This window comes from Nematolebias whitei, chromosome 2, assembly GCF_014905685.2.
Source record: "Nematolebias whitei isolate Nwh7 chromosome 2, NemWhi1, whole genome shotgun sequence".
Lineage (NCBI taxonomy): Eukaryota > Metazoa > Chordata > Actinopteri > Cyprinodontiformes > Rivulidae > Nematolebias > Nematolebias whitei.
This window is the reverse complement of record NC_056499.1, coordinates 8,383,737-8,398,502: the sequence shown is the minus strand read 5'-3', so window position 1 is coordinate 8,398,502 and position 14,766 is coordinate 8,383,737. Positions and strand designations below refer to the sequence as shown.

The 14,766-nt window shown below is 38.7% G+C and overlaps 1 protein-coding gene across 1 annotated transcript in view; it reads left to right on the top strand.

Annotated features, from left to right (window-relative positions):
- Positions 1-8,683: 8,683 nt before the first annotated feature.
- Positions 8,684-14,766, top strand: part of LOC119428844 (LIM domain only protein 7) — a 35,902-nt gene continuing 29,819 nt past the window's right edge. The window contains exons 1-3 of the mRNA XM_037696537.1: positions 8,684-8,752; positions 13,322-13,392; positions 13,832-13,901. Of these exons, the coding sequence (XP_037552465.1) occupies positions 8,684-8,752; positions 13,322-13,392; positions 13,832-13,901 (210 nt within the window). The remainder of the gene's footprint in view (positions 8,753-13,321; positions 13,393-13,831; positions 13,902-14,766) is intronic.

Sequence of the window (14,766 nt, the reverse complement as noted above, 5' to 3'; positions counted from 1 at the left end):
CCTGAGATATAGCATGAGATTGTGCGTAATTTTACTTTTAATGCTTGACCAAAATTGGCTTTAAATTTATAATTGCTCAACATAAAAAAAAAAAAAATCTTAAAACTCTGGCATGAAAGGTGACAAGAGTGCAAAAACATGAATAAAATAAGAAGAATAATGAATAAAATAATATATATATTTTTTTTAATTACAGATAAATATGATGTACAGAGTTCTACAGGGGAATTAAGTTGATGAGCCACACAATGACGATCTGGGAGAGAGTTGTGGAAGCAAGACTTTGACGAGCGGTGACTATCTGTGAGCAGCAGTATGGTTTCATCCCAAGTAAGGGCACCACAGATGTTATCTTTGCTTTGAGGATGCTGATGGAGAAGTACAGAGAGAGTCAGAAAGAACTCCATTGTGTCTTTGCGGATTTAGAAAAAGCATATGACAGGGTGCCGAGGGAGGAGGTGTGGTGTTGCATGAGGATATACTGAGTGGCAGAGAAGTATGTTAGACTGGTACAGGACATGGATGAGGACAGCAGGACAGTGGTGAGATGTACTGTAGGAGTGACAGATAGCTTCAAGGTGGAGGTAGGACTGCATCAAGGATCGGCTCTGAGCCCCTTCTTGTTTGCTCTGGTGATGGACCGACTAACAGATGAGGTCAGGCAGGAATCATTGTGATCTGTGGTCAGAACAGGCAACAGGTGGAAGAGAACTTGGAGAGGTGGAGTATGCACTTGAAAGAAGAGGAATAAAAGTCAGCCCTAGTATGACAGAGTACATGTGTGTGAATGAGAGGGAGGCTGGTGGAACAGTGAGGCTACAAGGAGCAGAGGTCACAAAGGTGCAGGACTTAAAGTACTCGGGGTCCACTGTCCAGGAAAATGGGGAGTGTGGTAAAGAGGTGAAGAAGAGAGTCCAGGCAGGATGGAGTGGATGGAGAAAAGTTTCAGGAGTGATTTTTGACTTAAGGGTTTCAGCAAACGTCAAAGGAAAAGTTTACAAGACAGTGGTGAGACCAGCTATGTTGTATAGTCTGGAGACAGAGACATGGACAAAAAGACAGGAGACAGAAAAGGAAGTGGCAGAAATGAAGATGTTGAGGTTCTCCTTAGGAGTGACAAGTATGAATAAGATTAGGGATGAGATCATCAGAGGTGCAGCACAGGTTGAAGGACTGGGAGGTAAAGTCTGAGGCCAGACTGAGATGGTTTGGACATGTCCAGAGGAGGGACAGTGGTTATATTGGTAGAGGGATTAGAAATGCAGCTACCAGGAAAAAGACAAAAAGGAGATATATGGATTAAGTTAGAGAGGACATGGAGGTAGTTGGAGTGAGGACAGAGGATGCAGAGGACAGAATGAGATGGAGGATGACTCACTGTGGAGACCCCTGAAGAGCGAAAAGCGGAAAGAAGAAGTTTCCTAAAGAAGAATTTTTACGTGATATTGGTATTGAAAATATTATATACAAAAGTGTTTTTTCTTTTGTTGTTTTTAAATCAGCCTAAGCGTCCTTGAAACTCCCTCCCTTTGGTTATTTCTGTGGTTGTGATGAAATGGTGCCAGTGGAAACACATTGTGCAGCATTTAGATTCGATCCATCACACTCCGCTCACACTGCTACACTTAAACTGACTCCTTTTTTTTTTAACAATGAAAAAAGTATTTTCACTGTTCAGATAGTCTAATCTTTTATTCTGGTGTTGGAGTCACTTTCTTTTCATTTCTTCTGGAATATTTTTATTGGATCTGGAGCATAATGGGAAGCTGATTAGTTGTTGATGTTGCTGCTGACGACGACTGTGATGATGGAGGCTGTAATTGAAAACTGAGTATTCCGCGGAGAGAAGCATCACATTACTCTTCACCTCGCTGTGGACTGGTCCCAGGGGGACGCAGAAATGGAAAATATGGGAGAGAAATGCTTCATGTGAAGGCAAATCAGATTGTTGTCAATGTCCGTTTCCCTCTCAACCCAAGAACAGAACAGCGTTACAGCAGCCCCTACTGGTCCTAAAGAGGAAAAAATAAACATCTCACCTCTGATGAGGGGATGGTCTAAAAAAAAAAAAAAAAAACACCTTTCCACGAGTAAAATAATCATATTTCATCTCTGTGTTGTGATGTTTTCTTTTCTCTTTCTTTCATTCTTTTTTTTTTTTTTTTTTTTTTTATTGTTGGACCTGTTGCCTCAGAGAGGAGACAGCTGTTACAGAAGAGGCACAGCCAAAAACTTAAAATAAAACACTTCCCTTTCATTTTAAATTATGAAATATGTACGTGCACACAGGGCACAGAGCATTTGTTTTGCATTATTTGTTTTGAAAATCAATTAATTAATTGATATTTTAACGTAAAGCCATATGAAATTAAAGACCAAGCATATATTGAAGGAACGCATGCCAGAGTTTTACTTCAGTGTTTAGAGTAAATGTACACTATCTTAGTATTTGATATGTTGAGTAAATTATAGCCAATACTATGTCAGCAGGAACAGTATATTAGCAGCCATCTTAATTTGGGATGACTTTAAATGTTATTCAGCTGTTGATGTATCCCAAATGATTTGTTTTTAAATGTTGATGCTGAGCAAAGAATAGAGCTTACTATATGTGTTGAGCATGAGTCTCAGCTACTACCACAGTAACTTTTGTCTGAATTACTGTACAGCTGTTTGTGTGGTTTTAAGTCAGTTGGCCATTGTAGCCACCTTGAATTGGAACGACTAATATTTAATCACTTGTTAAGAGAGATTAGTTTAATGATTACTTTGAGTTTTACCACATCGTCGGATGGCTTTTGAGATATTTTGCTAACAGTTATAAGTGACGTGAAAAGTTGAAACAGAAGTTATAAGTTAAGATCTTACCTAAAGTTTAGTGCTCAGTGTAAATGTGGAGCATGACTCACAGCTATTACTACACTAACTAGTGATGTGTCCTTCTGTGTCGAGGCTTCGAAGCATGTGTCGAGTAATCCAGGAGGAACTATGTGGAGCGTTTATCGAGGCGCGTATTGATGACGCATGTAGTGACGTTCGAGGTCTCGTTAGCGGGCCGTACCCCGTGACTGATTCAGGAACTGGCTCGTTTGTATGCGCGAGATTTGAAATATAAGGGGCAGACAGAAAAATCCATCATCACCATCATCATAAAGACATATTAAGATCATTTGCAGATCAAATTTAGACTATTTGAGGTCCTCACAAACATGATTTCTTTTTTCTTTTGTTCAAATTACAGCTTCGCAAACTAGTTATGTTATTATAATCCATCTACTTGTTTTACATTTATAGTCCACTTGATGGCACAGTAGAGCAAATGAAGCACCATGGCACATCGGATCATGAGTCGAGCTGTTTAATGGAAATCCTCAGTGCTTCACGAAGCTTCATCTCGCCATCACTAACACTAACTCAATATCTGTTTAATTGGATCAGTTGTATTCATGTTTGTGTTTCTTAAGGTAAGCTGACTGTGGTGGCCATCTTGAATTAGGTCCAAAATTGTAATCAGATCTAGATGTACACCCAATGAATGTTTATTATTAGTGGTTCATGAGATATTTTGCTAACAGATAGATTTACTGATAAAAATAAATCTCACACATTCAATTAGCTCTGTGTCGTAATAGGGCTGGTGGAGGTAAACCCGGTGGTGCAGGCAGGCAACGTAGCAGACTCAGGAGATTATAAAATAGGGTATTTATTATCAAGAATTCAAAAAGACTGATGGTGCAGCAAAACTTACATGGAATCACAAGCAGCAGCTGGGACATCACCAGTGGACAGTATTCAATGCCAGGACAAAGGACTAACATAGAGACACAGACTTATATACAGTGACTAATGAGACAAAACACCTGTTAGGACACACAGCTGAAACACATCAGGGAACATGACAAACCAGGAAACCAGGGAGTGCGGGAACAGACACACAACACTAGATGGAGGTATACACTAGGAAAACACAAACCCTATAGAAAACAGAAACTGAGGATAAGAAGGACGCAATACATAAACATGGGGCAGCAAGGTGGCACAACTGGTAGAGCTGCTGCCTCTCAGCATGCAGGTCCTTGGTTCAAATTCTGGTCCGAGGGCGTCTCTGGGTGGAGCTTGCATGTTCTCGCTGTGCATGTGTGGGTTTTATTGGAATTCATCCACTGGTTCATAAAATATTCTGACAACAGTACAGACATATATAAACAAGGACATGGTTGGCGAGTGATAATGTATCAGTTTGAAGGACAAACGTGAAGCAGAATGTCCACCTATATATCCATTCTATGTATCTTTGAATTCTGATGATTTCTTGCCTTTAAGCTGTTATATTCATACCCATCTGCAATTGTGGTATGTGTTAGGGAGGGTGAGGAGGGGGAATACAGGGGTCTGGTGAAGGACTTTGTTGGGTAGTCCCAACAGAATAAGCTTTTGCTGAATGCCACTAAAACCAAGGAGGTAGTGCTGGATTTCAGGGCCATCTCTTGAACTCGGTCTTCTCTCATCAGCAAAGTTCAGTGAGCACCAGACTCCATTTGTTGAGGTGCTCTACTGAGAGACTAAATAACTTGTTTGTCCCTTGTGCCATTAGGCTGTATAATTCGGCCACTCCTGGCAAGAACTAGAGAAGCTAGCTGGTCATGTCCCCTAACATAGTTGTTGCTTGACCTCCACTTTTAGTGTTGTTTTATTTATTTATATATTTTTAATACTCCGTTTTTTTTTTTTTTTTAACTGGTGGGTTGTTATCTTATTGTTTGTATGAATGGAAGCTACAGACAGCCACATAGTTTGCTTCGGGATCAATAAAATATCTTTCTATCTGATCACAACAGACTCATGTTCAGGCTGCTGTTTAATACACAGTATCATATTATATTATTATTGTTTATCATATACCTTGATTCCTTGTTTACTGTTTCTTTTTTATACTTTATATTATTGCTATTTTTGGGGGTGTAACTGGGACCTTGAGTACAGTAGTCCCTCGGTACTTCATGGTTCGACTTTCGCGGACTCACTGTTTGGCGGGTTTCCAACGTGAGATTGTACACGACACACGATTGGCTGATTGATGGAAGGCGACCAACCAGAGTATTGAGCTCTGTATCCTGGGCTCAGTAACCATAGCATCAGTTTGTCTGCTCTCTTTCGCTGTGCTCTTTTAGAGCGTTTAAAGCGTTTAGAATATTCCAACATTTTTCAGTCAGGTCATCTGGAGTTTCTATTTTTTTGTGCTGAAACGTTTCGCCTTCAATCCGGAAGGCTTCATCAGTCAAGGAAACACACAACACAAAACTGATTCTTCCCCCAACAGTTTACTCCAAAGTGGAACAAACCAGTTATGTTGGTGCTAAGATGGTCTCTTTGTCACGCCCCCTCCTCCATTGCCGACCCTCTTCCTTGTTGACAGTCGTGTCAAACTGGTTGCTTATTGAGCATGGACTTTGTAATTTCGAATATTGTTAAAAAACATTGCAAGCCGATTTTCACCTATTGCAGGGATGTATGGAACGTAACCCCCATGATAAATGAGGGACCACTGTACACAATTTCGCTCCACCACATGTACCACATGCAATGCAAATGACAATAAAGAACCTTGAATGGTAAAAAAAAAATTATAATAATAATAAATAAATAAAAATGCAGTTTTGGAGACGTCATTCATTGACATCAGTCTTAATTGTGCATAATGAGCAGACATCACACCACCTTCTAATCATTCTGGGTGAATCATCTCAGGATCTGTGATCAATGTTGTTGCTGAGTTGTTCCCCTGGGTCTTACTTCCACTAATCTTGCTTTTTATCTGATCAATACCTGAGTATGTGTAGCAAACCCTCAAAAAAAACAAAACAATGAACCATCCCTTTTCTGAAGTCTGTCCCCCTTAAGATCCATTTTGAATCCAACATGTAAACTTTTTTTTTAAGTATTTTAAACAACAAACACCACCGAGGACAAAGTCGTGGACAGGGTGGGACAAATGCACAATATTGTCATATTCTAACAACTCTAGAGCAATTAAAAATTAAAAATACATTTAAAAAATAACCCTTTTATATGTGAAATTATTATTTTTCTTCAATTCAACCATTATTTATACAGGTTAGTCTCACAGAGTCTCGAGGACTCATTTACAAGAGATACCTGTTTTAAACAAAGAATGATGACAACAGTAGACAATTATTTTTTTTTTTAAAAAGCTTATAAATTGAAAAATAAATGGAAGAAATTATTTTAAAAAACAAAACAAAAACAGCTACATTATAAAGTGATATAAAATACTAAAAACAGGAACATCTGGAACATTCCCACATGTGTTGAAACGGAGCAGAATGGAGATGGCTAACTGTTTTTTTTTTTCAGTTTTCATAAATAAAAACAGAATTTTTATCACCAGAAAGACAAAGCAATGAGGTTTCTGCCCGTCTGTGTGTCTGTACACTGTTAGCAAAATATCTCATGGGTCATTGAACGTATTTTAATAAAACTCACAGAAAGTGATCATCTATATATCTTTTTATGTAAGCTCAATTCAAAGATGGCTGTCACAGCAAAGCGACCTTATCAAACACAAAAATGTCTTTAGATCTTTGTTGACATGAAGCTAACTTTGGATGGTAGTAGTTGACAGTCATTCACAACAGATGCACTGTCAACTAATCATAAGGAATGTGAGAAATTATATGCATGAAACAGCATGATGGTATTTTTCTGACTACAACTACAACCCTGTCATTCATCAGAAAAAGACTATTTTAGTTTCAAACTCTAACATGAAAGGTGGCGGGTGATATGCATTTCTTCAAGGAATTGGCCTTTAAATTTGAAAATGTGTTATGCTCTTGTAAAGTCTCATAACCTGATGAAAATCTGAAAATAGTTTTGAAGCATGTTTTCATAATAACAAGTCCAATTTTCTTTGCTCATAACTCGAAGGTGCATGAAGATTATTGATTATTCGTTAAATTTGCATCTGTGTCCTGCACCTAATTTTACTTGACAATTATGGGAATCCATCGTTGCCTTTGTTTCCTTGGTGAAGCAAATCCTCGGGCATTCGGCAGGAAATTGGATCGGAGTGAGCATGAAGTTAATGCAGGATGAGACTCGTCCAGCAACTTCTCATTATGCTTTCTGGTGTGTGTAGCATGAGATAAAAACACTTTTCCACTGATACCAAGGGGGTTTATGTGTGGAAATGAAATTGTCACGAGCCATCCTTCATCTCCTCAGAATAAAAGATAGGAAATCCACCTTTGAAATACGCCCTCATTTCTTTCTTCACAGTTCTTTAGATGCAGATAGGGAATGTGAAGAAAATAAAACTAGGAAAAGCACATTTTTTACACCTTCTTTTTTTGAATGTTTGATTTGCTGTTTGTGTATTTAAATGTTTAAAATTGTTTCAAACTGAGGATTTCCTGCCAGATTTTATGAGAACAACTTATTTCCTAACATTCCTTAAATAAATGCTTAACTTCTGTTGTAATTTTGCTTAATATCAGTAAAAATGGCTGAATTAGAGCCACTTTTGTGGGTGCTAAAGTAGCTTTGCTGTTTTGGCCATCTTGATCAGACTCTAAAAGATAATCAGTTGTAGATTTATTTTGATTGTTACATTCTGAAAGTTTCGTTAGCATTCATCTTTTGGTTCTTAGAGATAATTTAATAACATACAACGATCTGCCTTTATTCTTTTGCAGCAGGTGATAAAACACAGAGGAACTGAACTGAGGAGGATCATCTGTTGCATTTCAAATAATGTGTAGAGACTTATCTGCTGCACAAACGTCACTGAAACAATAGGTATTCAGGTTTTTCTACTTGTGGACAGGCCTGTAGCTATGGAAAATGTGCTATGTCTATACTTTGTTTTGTTTGTTGTACAATTTTAGTCAATTTTAGTGGAAAAATGCAGCTTTTGGGAATTGATTTGATCAATATTCAAAGTATTTGTTGTTGTTTGGAGCTTAAAGCATCTTTATTGAAGAATATAAATAAAAAAAGCACATATACTATAAGGATTTTGTTAAGCTGTTTGTCATTACAAGGAAAAAATAATCTCACAATTTGTTTATTGTGAATTTAATTTATTTGTATTCATGTTTAATTAATTGTGTATATATATATATATATATATATATATATATATATATATATATATGAGCATACTAATGGATCAGCGTCAAGTAATCTCAATTTATATTTGTATAAACTCCATGAGTATTTCAGAAGTCCTTTAATATCTTATTACAGTATATTGTTTTTCAGCCTCACACATTCAGTTTCCATTAGATGTTTTTCTCTCACAGACCACCAGGGGCTTGTAATCAAACTTTTACTTCCCTTCAAAAGTTTGCAGCACTTTCATGTGGGCGTGGCCTTTTCCTCTTCTCTTCAGCTGATAAGTGACAGCTGTCAGAGGTGGGAGTCAGCAGCAGGCGTGTTCCCTGATCAGACAGGTTTAGCTGCTGCTGTGGAGCTGAAGCTGCCTCAGGTTGGACTTTATTACTTCTTCCATGAAACAGAAAACACTTTTTCCTCATGTCTTCTTGCTTCGGTTGAACTTCTTTGAAAGGCTTGCTGCCTGCACTCTGGAATTAATGAGCTGTTGCCTGTTTTTGCCCTTTAATTAGAGCTGCTGGGTCTCTTGCTTGTTGAGGAGATTGAGATGGAGTGGCGCCGGCAGAGCAGCCTCAGCTGTGCGGAGGCCTTCACGGAGGCTCGACGCTGGATTCAGGTCTGTTCACTTCTCATCACTTGCTTGGATTCTCTGCAGCTTCCCGTGCTGCTGCTCACTTTGTGTCTGTGCAGACAGCTGGGATGAAATGGCTCAAGGTTTATGCAGCTCATTGTGGAGTCAGGAAGTGAAAGCTCACATGAGTCTTGCTGCTTTGCTTCAAACCTTTCAGCTGCAGCTCTTCAGCTCTGTTTAGCTCAACACGAGCTCACTTTGCACACTTATCTTTGAGAGCAGATGCAAACCCCCTCATGATAAGACTCAATTACAAGTTTGACAGAAAGGCCTCAGTGTGTTTCAGATAAAACTGATTTGAATGCAGGATTCAAATGAAGAGAAGGCCAATGTTTAAGTAAGAAAATCCATTTTCTGTTGTATGAGTTGCTGAATGAAGCTGAAACTGAGTTGCTAAATGTAAAATGAGCAACATATTAAAAGCTAAAAGCAACAAAGGACTTTGTGAACTCTTTAATTTGCAAAACAGAGGCTTAAACCTAAGCAAGCATGCTGGAACAGAGTTTAAATAATGCATTTGAAGGAATCTAAATGCATTTATATGGGGCAAATGATTATAAGATTATAAATTAAGTTCCAGCCACCAAAAGTTACATCGCCCATCTTGTAAACGAGCCAAAGGTTTTTGATTTTACGATTGACTGAAGTAGCACACGCTTTACAGAAGTGGTTAGATTTGTAAATACAACTTAAAGGAAAGATATTAAAACAGGAAAACATTTTGTGTGAATGCTGAGTGAGCATTCACACAAAATGAAGTACCAATTTGATACGTCGTGTCTTGATGTCTGCCTGTGAGGGACGAGCAGAACTTGCAGAGGAAGCTTGTACAGGATCTCTGCACGCTCTCGTGCCACACATCATTAGGTAAGATGTGACACTCTTTGGAGGATGTGGTTTATTTTATTTTTTTTACAGCAAAACATTCATTAAATATTTCAGCCTGCTTCTGCTCATTCATTTCTGAAGTTTTGTCTTCCTCCAAAATATAACCAATGCATGCAGAGTATGGAGCGTAGATGGCGGCGTGTCAATCAGCCCTAAATGGAACCATTAACGTCACTTGTGTCGGAATAGATCATGAGTTTTTGTCCAGGGCGCTCTTGGCAGGGAGCCATGCCAATTTTACCCGTCTATTTTCCTGCTCTGACAGATGAAAGGATGGGGAACAATGATGAGAGCTGTGTGTTTGACAGGAGTGCAGCAAGGCATGCTGATTCTCAAATTGTTTCATACGTTCCTGCTTGTGCCAGATGACAATGTAAATGTGGTATCGCAGATATCCCCAGCTACAGACAGCAGGATAATGGGCCTCCAGAATCCATACATGCTAACTATTTATCGTTAGCGCAGCTGCGAGTATGTGGAAATGTTTGCACAAGGACCTGCTCCCCCTCAGAATTAGACTCGGTCTCTGATGCGTTCATATAAAAAGACGATTTGGTGAAAGCAAAGTGTTCACCAAGTGTTTCCTGCTGTGCAGCGGTGCTTTTCTTTTCAGGGAGAGGAAACATCTTTCATGCAATCCTATGATTTAATCGGGCAGAAACTAAATAATTATACTTTTTTATTTTATTTTTTTTTTATTAAACAAAACAAAATGACAACCAAAAGGAGAGTCAAAAATAAATAAATAAAAATTAAACGGCTAGATTATAAGGCTGTGTAGAAAACTAAAAACAGGAACATGTCTGCATTGTTTTTTTCAGAATAAACTTTATCATTGTATCGAGATACAACAAGAACATGTATGTACAGTCATCCGAAAGATGGGTGGAGAGCACGAAGCTGCAACTATGAATGTGCTTATTATTCAGAATAATATTTTGCTTGGATGAGAAAAGTGAACTTAACAGATGTTTAAAAGCCACTTGGAGAGGTCAAGGTCGAGAGCTTCAGATCTTTTTGCAAGATATTCCATGAAACGGGAGCGGAGTAGGAAAAGGTTCAGTCCACACACTGAGGGAACACTGCAGGTAATAATGTCCTGAGAGCGCACGCTGTAGCTGCACTCACGCAGAGACATGTAGGAGGAGATGTATGAAGGCAGCAGACCAAGAAGTGATTTAAAGATGAAAATGTACCAGTGGGAGAGTCTGCGTGAAGTTAATGATGTCCAGTTAACCAGTGAATACTGGGTGCAGTGGTGGGTACAGTAGTTACAGCCAGTTATGAATCTTAAAGCACCGTGATAGACGGCATCTGCAGGGTGCTTGTAGGAGCGGTCCTATAGATGTCATCACCCTAGTCAATGGAGGGAAGGAAAGTCATAGTTACAAGGTGTTTCCTAGTATTCAGCCAGCTGAATTTTAAAATGGCTGTCGCAGCCAAGTGACCTTCAAAAATGCACAGTGGCTCTAATTCACATTGTAATTTGAATTAGTTCTACAGATGTGCTGAAATTGGTTTACATCTGGTAAGTGCCATCACTTGACAGGAAGTCTCATAGTTTGGCATGAAGTTGTGCATATAACATATTTTATAAAGTCTGACCAAAACCCCTCCAAGTATGTTCCTTTTCACCGTAAATTTTGAAGATGGAGGGTGATATGCATTCCTTCAAAGAGTGCAAGGCCTTTTGTCTAAACTGCGAGTGTTGAAATGAATCTTTTGGAAAAGCTGACTTATGGCATTTACTGTATTTGTAGATGAATGTTAAGGAATGGTTTGTGTGTGTGTGTGTGGGGTGGGGGGGGGGGGGGGGTGAAACCATCCAAAGTCTGGCTGTTCCACAGTAGCACATTGTTTAGCTGCGTTAACCTTGCTCTACATTGTTTGACTGATTCCACAGAGAAGCATCCATGTATGCCCAGTTCAACTAAAACTGAACTGTGATTGTGGATTCCTGGGGGGACTAATTAGTGAGAAGAACAGCCTTTTGGGGCCCTCGGATAGTCGTAGAAGCAGACTTTAATAGTCCCATTTTTATGTCCTCATTACAAAGCCCTTTCGCCCGGAGTTTGCTCTTGATGAAATAAAATCATGGTGCCTATTTTTATTTTATTTTGCCCAAAAATTTTTTAACGTGTGGCTATGATCGTCTGCATAAATGTCTTTTATTCTTTTTGCCTTGCAATCGTGTGGGTTTTTATTTTTATTTTTTGTACCTAAATGAAAATGTTTCTTGTTTTCCAGCTTTTTGAGGTAAAACTCAGAGGTTGAGTTACTAATTGTTTTTCAGATGATAAAGGTGTGTAATGACTGAGCTTCACATCATTCTCATCCTGTCTTTGCTAGTAACAGCACATTTGATGGGTTTGCATCAACTGTCCCAGTTGGTCTGTATAAACTAACATCTGGTTCTTGATACTAGTTATCATTTGCCACCACAAGGAAAATTTTGTCAATTACCGAAATTATCTTGTGAACCATTGGATGAATTTTAATGAACTATCGTAGAATAGGAATTAGCTTTATCATTGTACCAAACTACAATGAGATTGTTCGTACAGTCGTCCGAAAGATTGGTGGAGCGCATCATTGCTGCTGCTGCTACTGGTTTGCGGCCCCTTATCCACTTTCAGAAAACCTTTTTATTTTTATTTTTTTTAAGATGGAAAAGTGGAAAACGCCATGATAGGATAGTGGTATTACAAAAAAATATATCTTGTCATATTAGGACACGATTTAAGACCTCAAAAAACCTCTACCAGCAAGAGCTTTTTTTTTTTTTTTTATAAACTCATTACATATACGTTTGACGATGGTGTGATGTGTCCATGAAGCACTTCCAGATAGTCCTGATTAAGATGTTGGCCAGCTGGCGCAGTTCTGATGAGCCTTCACAGAAGTTCTGGGGGATGCAGTAGACAAAGCTTTTCTTTAGTTTACACAAATCTCAAGAGAAACTTGATAAGTTGGCCTGCTTCCAAGGCCAAACGGGGGAGTCAGATAAGATGGATAGATAGATAAATTTTATTTTTTCCAGCCTTGAGTCCTGCTGGTACTTTCAAGATCCAAAAATGGCCAAATTTGGGGGCATTCCACTGGTCCGTGCTTATGAGCCCCCTCCAATGTCATCTCCAACATGCTGGCGAGTCCTAGAAGCCACAGGTGGCCTGCAATCCTCACAAATGGCTTCCATCTTACGTTTTAGCTTGTAAATCAGCTGATTTTGAGTACTCTAAGCGCAAACCAAAATAGTTTGCTTTACTGTACAGCTGCAACTAGTTTAATTTTGAGTTCAACTCAATGCAAGATGGCTGCCACCGCCAAAAGACTCTTTTGAAATCCCACTAATGCCATAACTTGGTGAATTTTACGGACGTAAAGCTAAAACCTGTGGTGTGGCAGAAGCTGAGGAAGCTTGAGTTTTATTCAGGGTTTGACCAAAATGACTTCACCTCATTTCTTGACACAATTTTACAATTCTGGCATGAAGGATAGCAGGCCATGTGTGGTACTAGTTTTTTATTTTTATTTATTTTTTATTTATGCAGTGGAGGGATTGATTTTTCCCTTTTCTAGTCAAAGAAACTTAAACACAAACTGAGATGAAGGGGGTTTGGATTAAAGTATTATCCCTTTTTTATTTTTATCTTGTCTTTTTATTAGGAAGTGACCGGGAAATCCTTCGGTTGCAATGACTTCCGTGCAGCCTTGGCGAATGGAGTCCTTCTTTGCGAGTGAGTACTGCAACTCCAGAAAATTGCTGCAACTCGCATCTGAGGTGCACACTTAAAGAAATAAAATGGTCGTACAGACCCTTAGATTAGTAACTTTTTTTTTTAAATGTATATTTATTTGACTTGCACATATGAACCAATGTTTAAACTATTTATTCAAATTTGCACTCTTGTGTTCCTGAACAATGAGGTTATATTCTACTCTTTTTTTTTTTATCCTCTCCGGTGAATTAATTTCCAACAAATCACATTCTAAATTAACTTTCATAACATTAACTACAAAAAAAAAAATCATACAATAAACATTACGTTGGTCCAATCCAACCCTTGTTGGCGGCAAATGGTTGAAGAATAAAAAATTTGAATTAATTCTGTACAGGCTCTGAACATTTGCAGCTGGAAATGTTCTGTTTGGTAATGGTTTGTTTTTTCTGTGAAGCCTAATCAACCAGTTGAAACCTGGCCTCATCAAGCGGGTGAACAGGCTCTCCACTCCAATCGCTGGCCTGGTGAGTGACACTTCTTCTTCTGATGTGTGCGTCTGCAAATATAATCACAGCGAATGGGAGAAAAGCACCTGCTAGCCAGGAAGTGTTGACGCATTGTGTGGTTTCCTGTTAAGGCACCAAGAAACAAGGTGCCTCTAGTCTGAATGAACTTTAAACTGCATTTAGTGTGATAACCATCCAAACTGCTGAACATGGAAACTTATGTTGAGCATTAATACAGATGGAGATTTTTTTTATTATTATTATTTTGGATTCATGCTGCGTTTCAGTGGTTCCATACAAGCATAATTGCCAAAACTGCCCAAAGCAAGAGTAGAGGATCAATTTCGATCTCCCCAAAGATACCACAAACTACTGGAGCATAACGGTAAATGCAGACGAGCTGACTGGGGTGGAGACGTGGGAGCTGCAGATACTGCTGACGTTTTACAGGACCACACCAGTGGTTCACGTTTTAATAATTTATAAGTGGGTGCAAATTTTTATTTTTTTTTTTTCAAAATTTTTGAATAGCAGTTAATGCATTTGGCAAATTGGAATTTGTTTTGAAACGAGTTTAGATTTATTTATATTTGGGTTTTGTGGAGAGGTTGTGAACAGTTAATATCTTACCTGTTGCGGATGGCTATTTCTAGTTTTAAGTCTGATCAAAATGAAAAGTTAATGACTAGTCTGACCACTACCAACACATTTTGTGCAGGAAACCCTTTAAAGATACTTTAATACTCGTCAAATTGGAATATTTGACAGTCAAACTCTGAGGCTCGTGTTGCTAGTTGGAGTTCATTTTCTTTTATTCACCCATCCAACAGATCAATGTAAAAGAGGATGCCTGTGTCCTGACGGTGAAGTTGAGCCATCATTT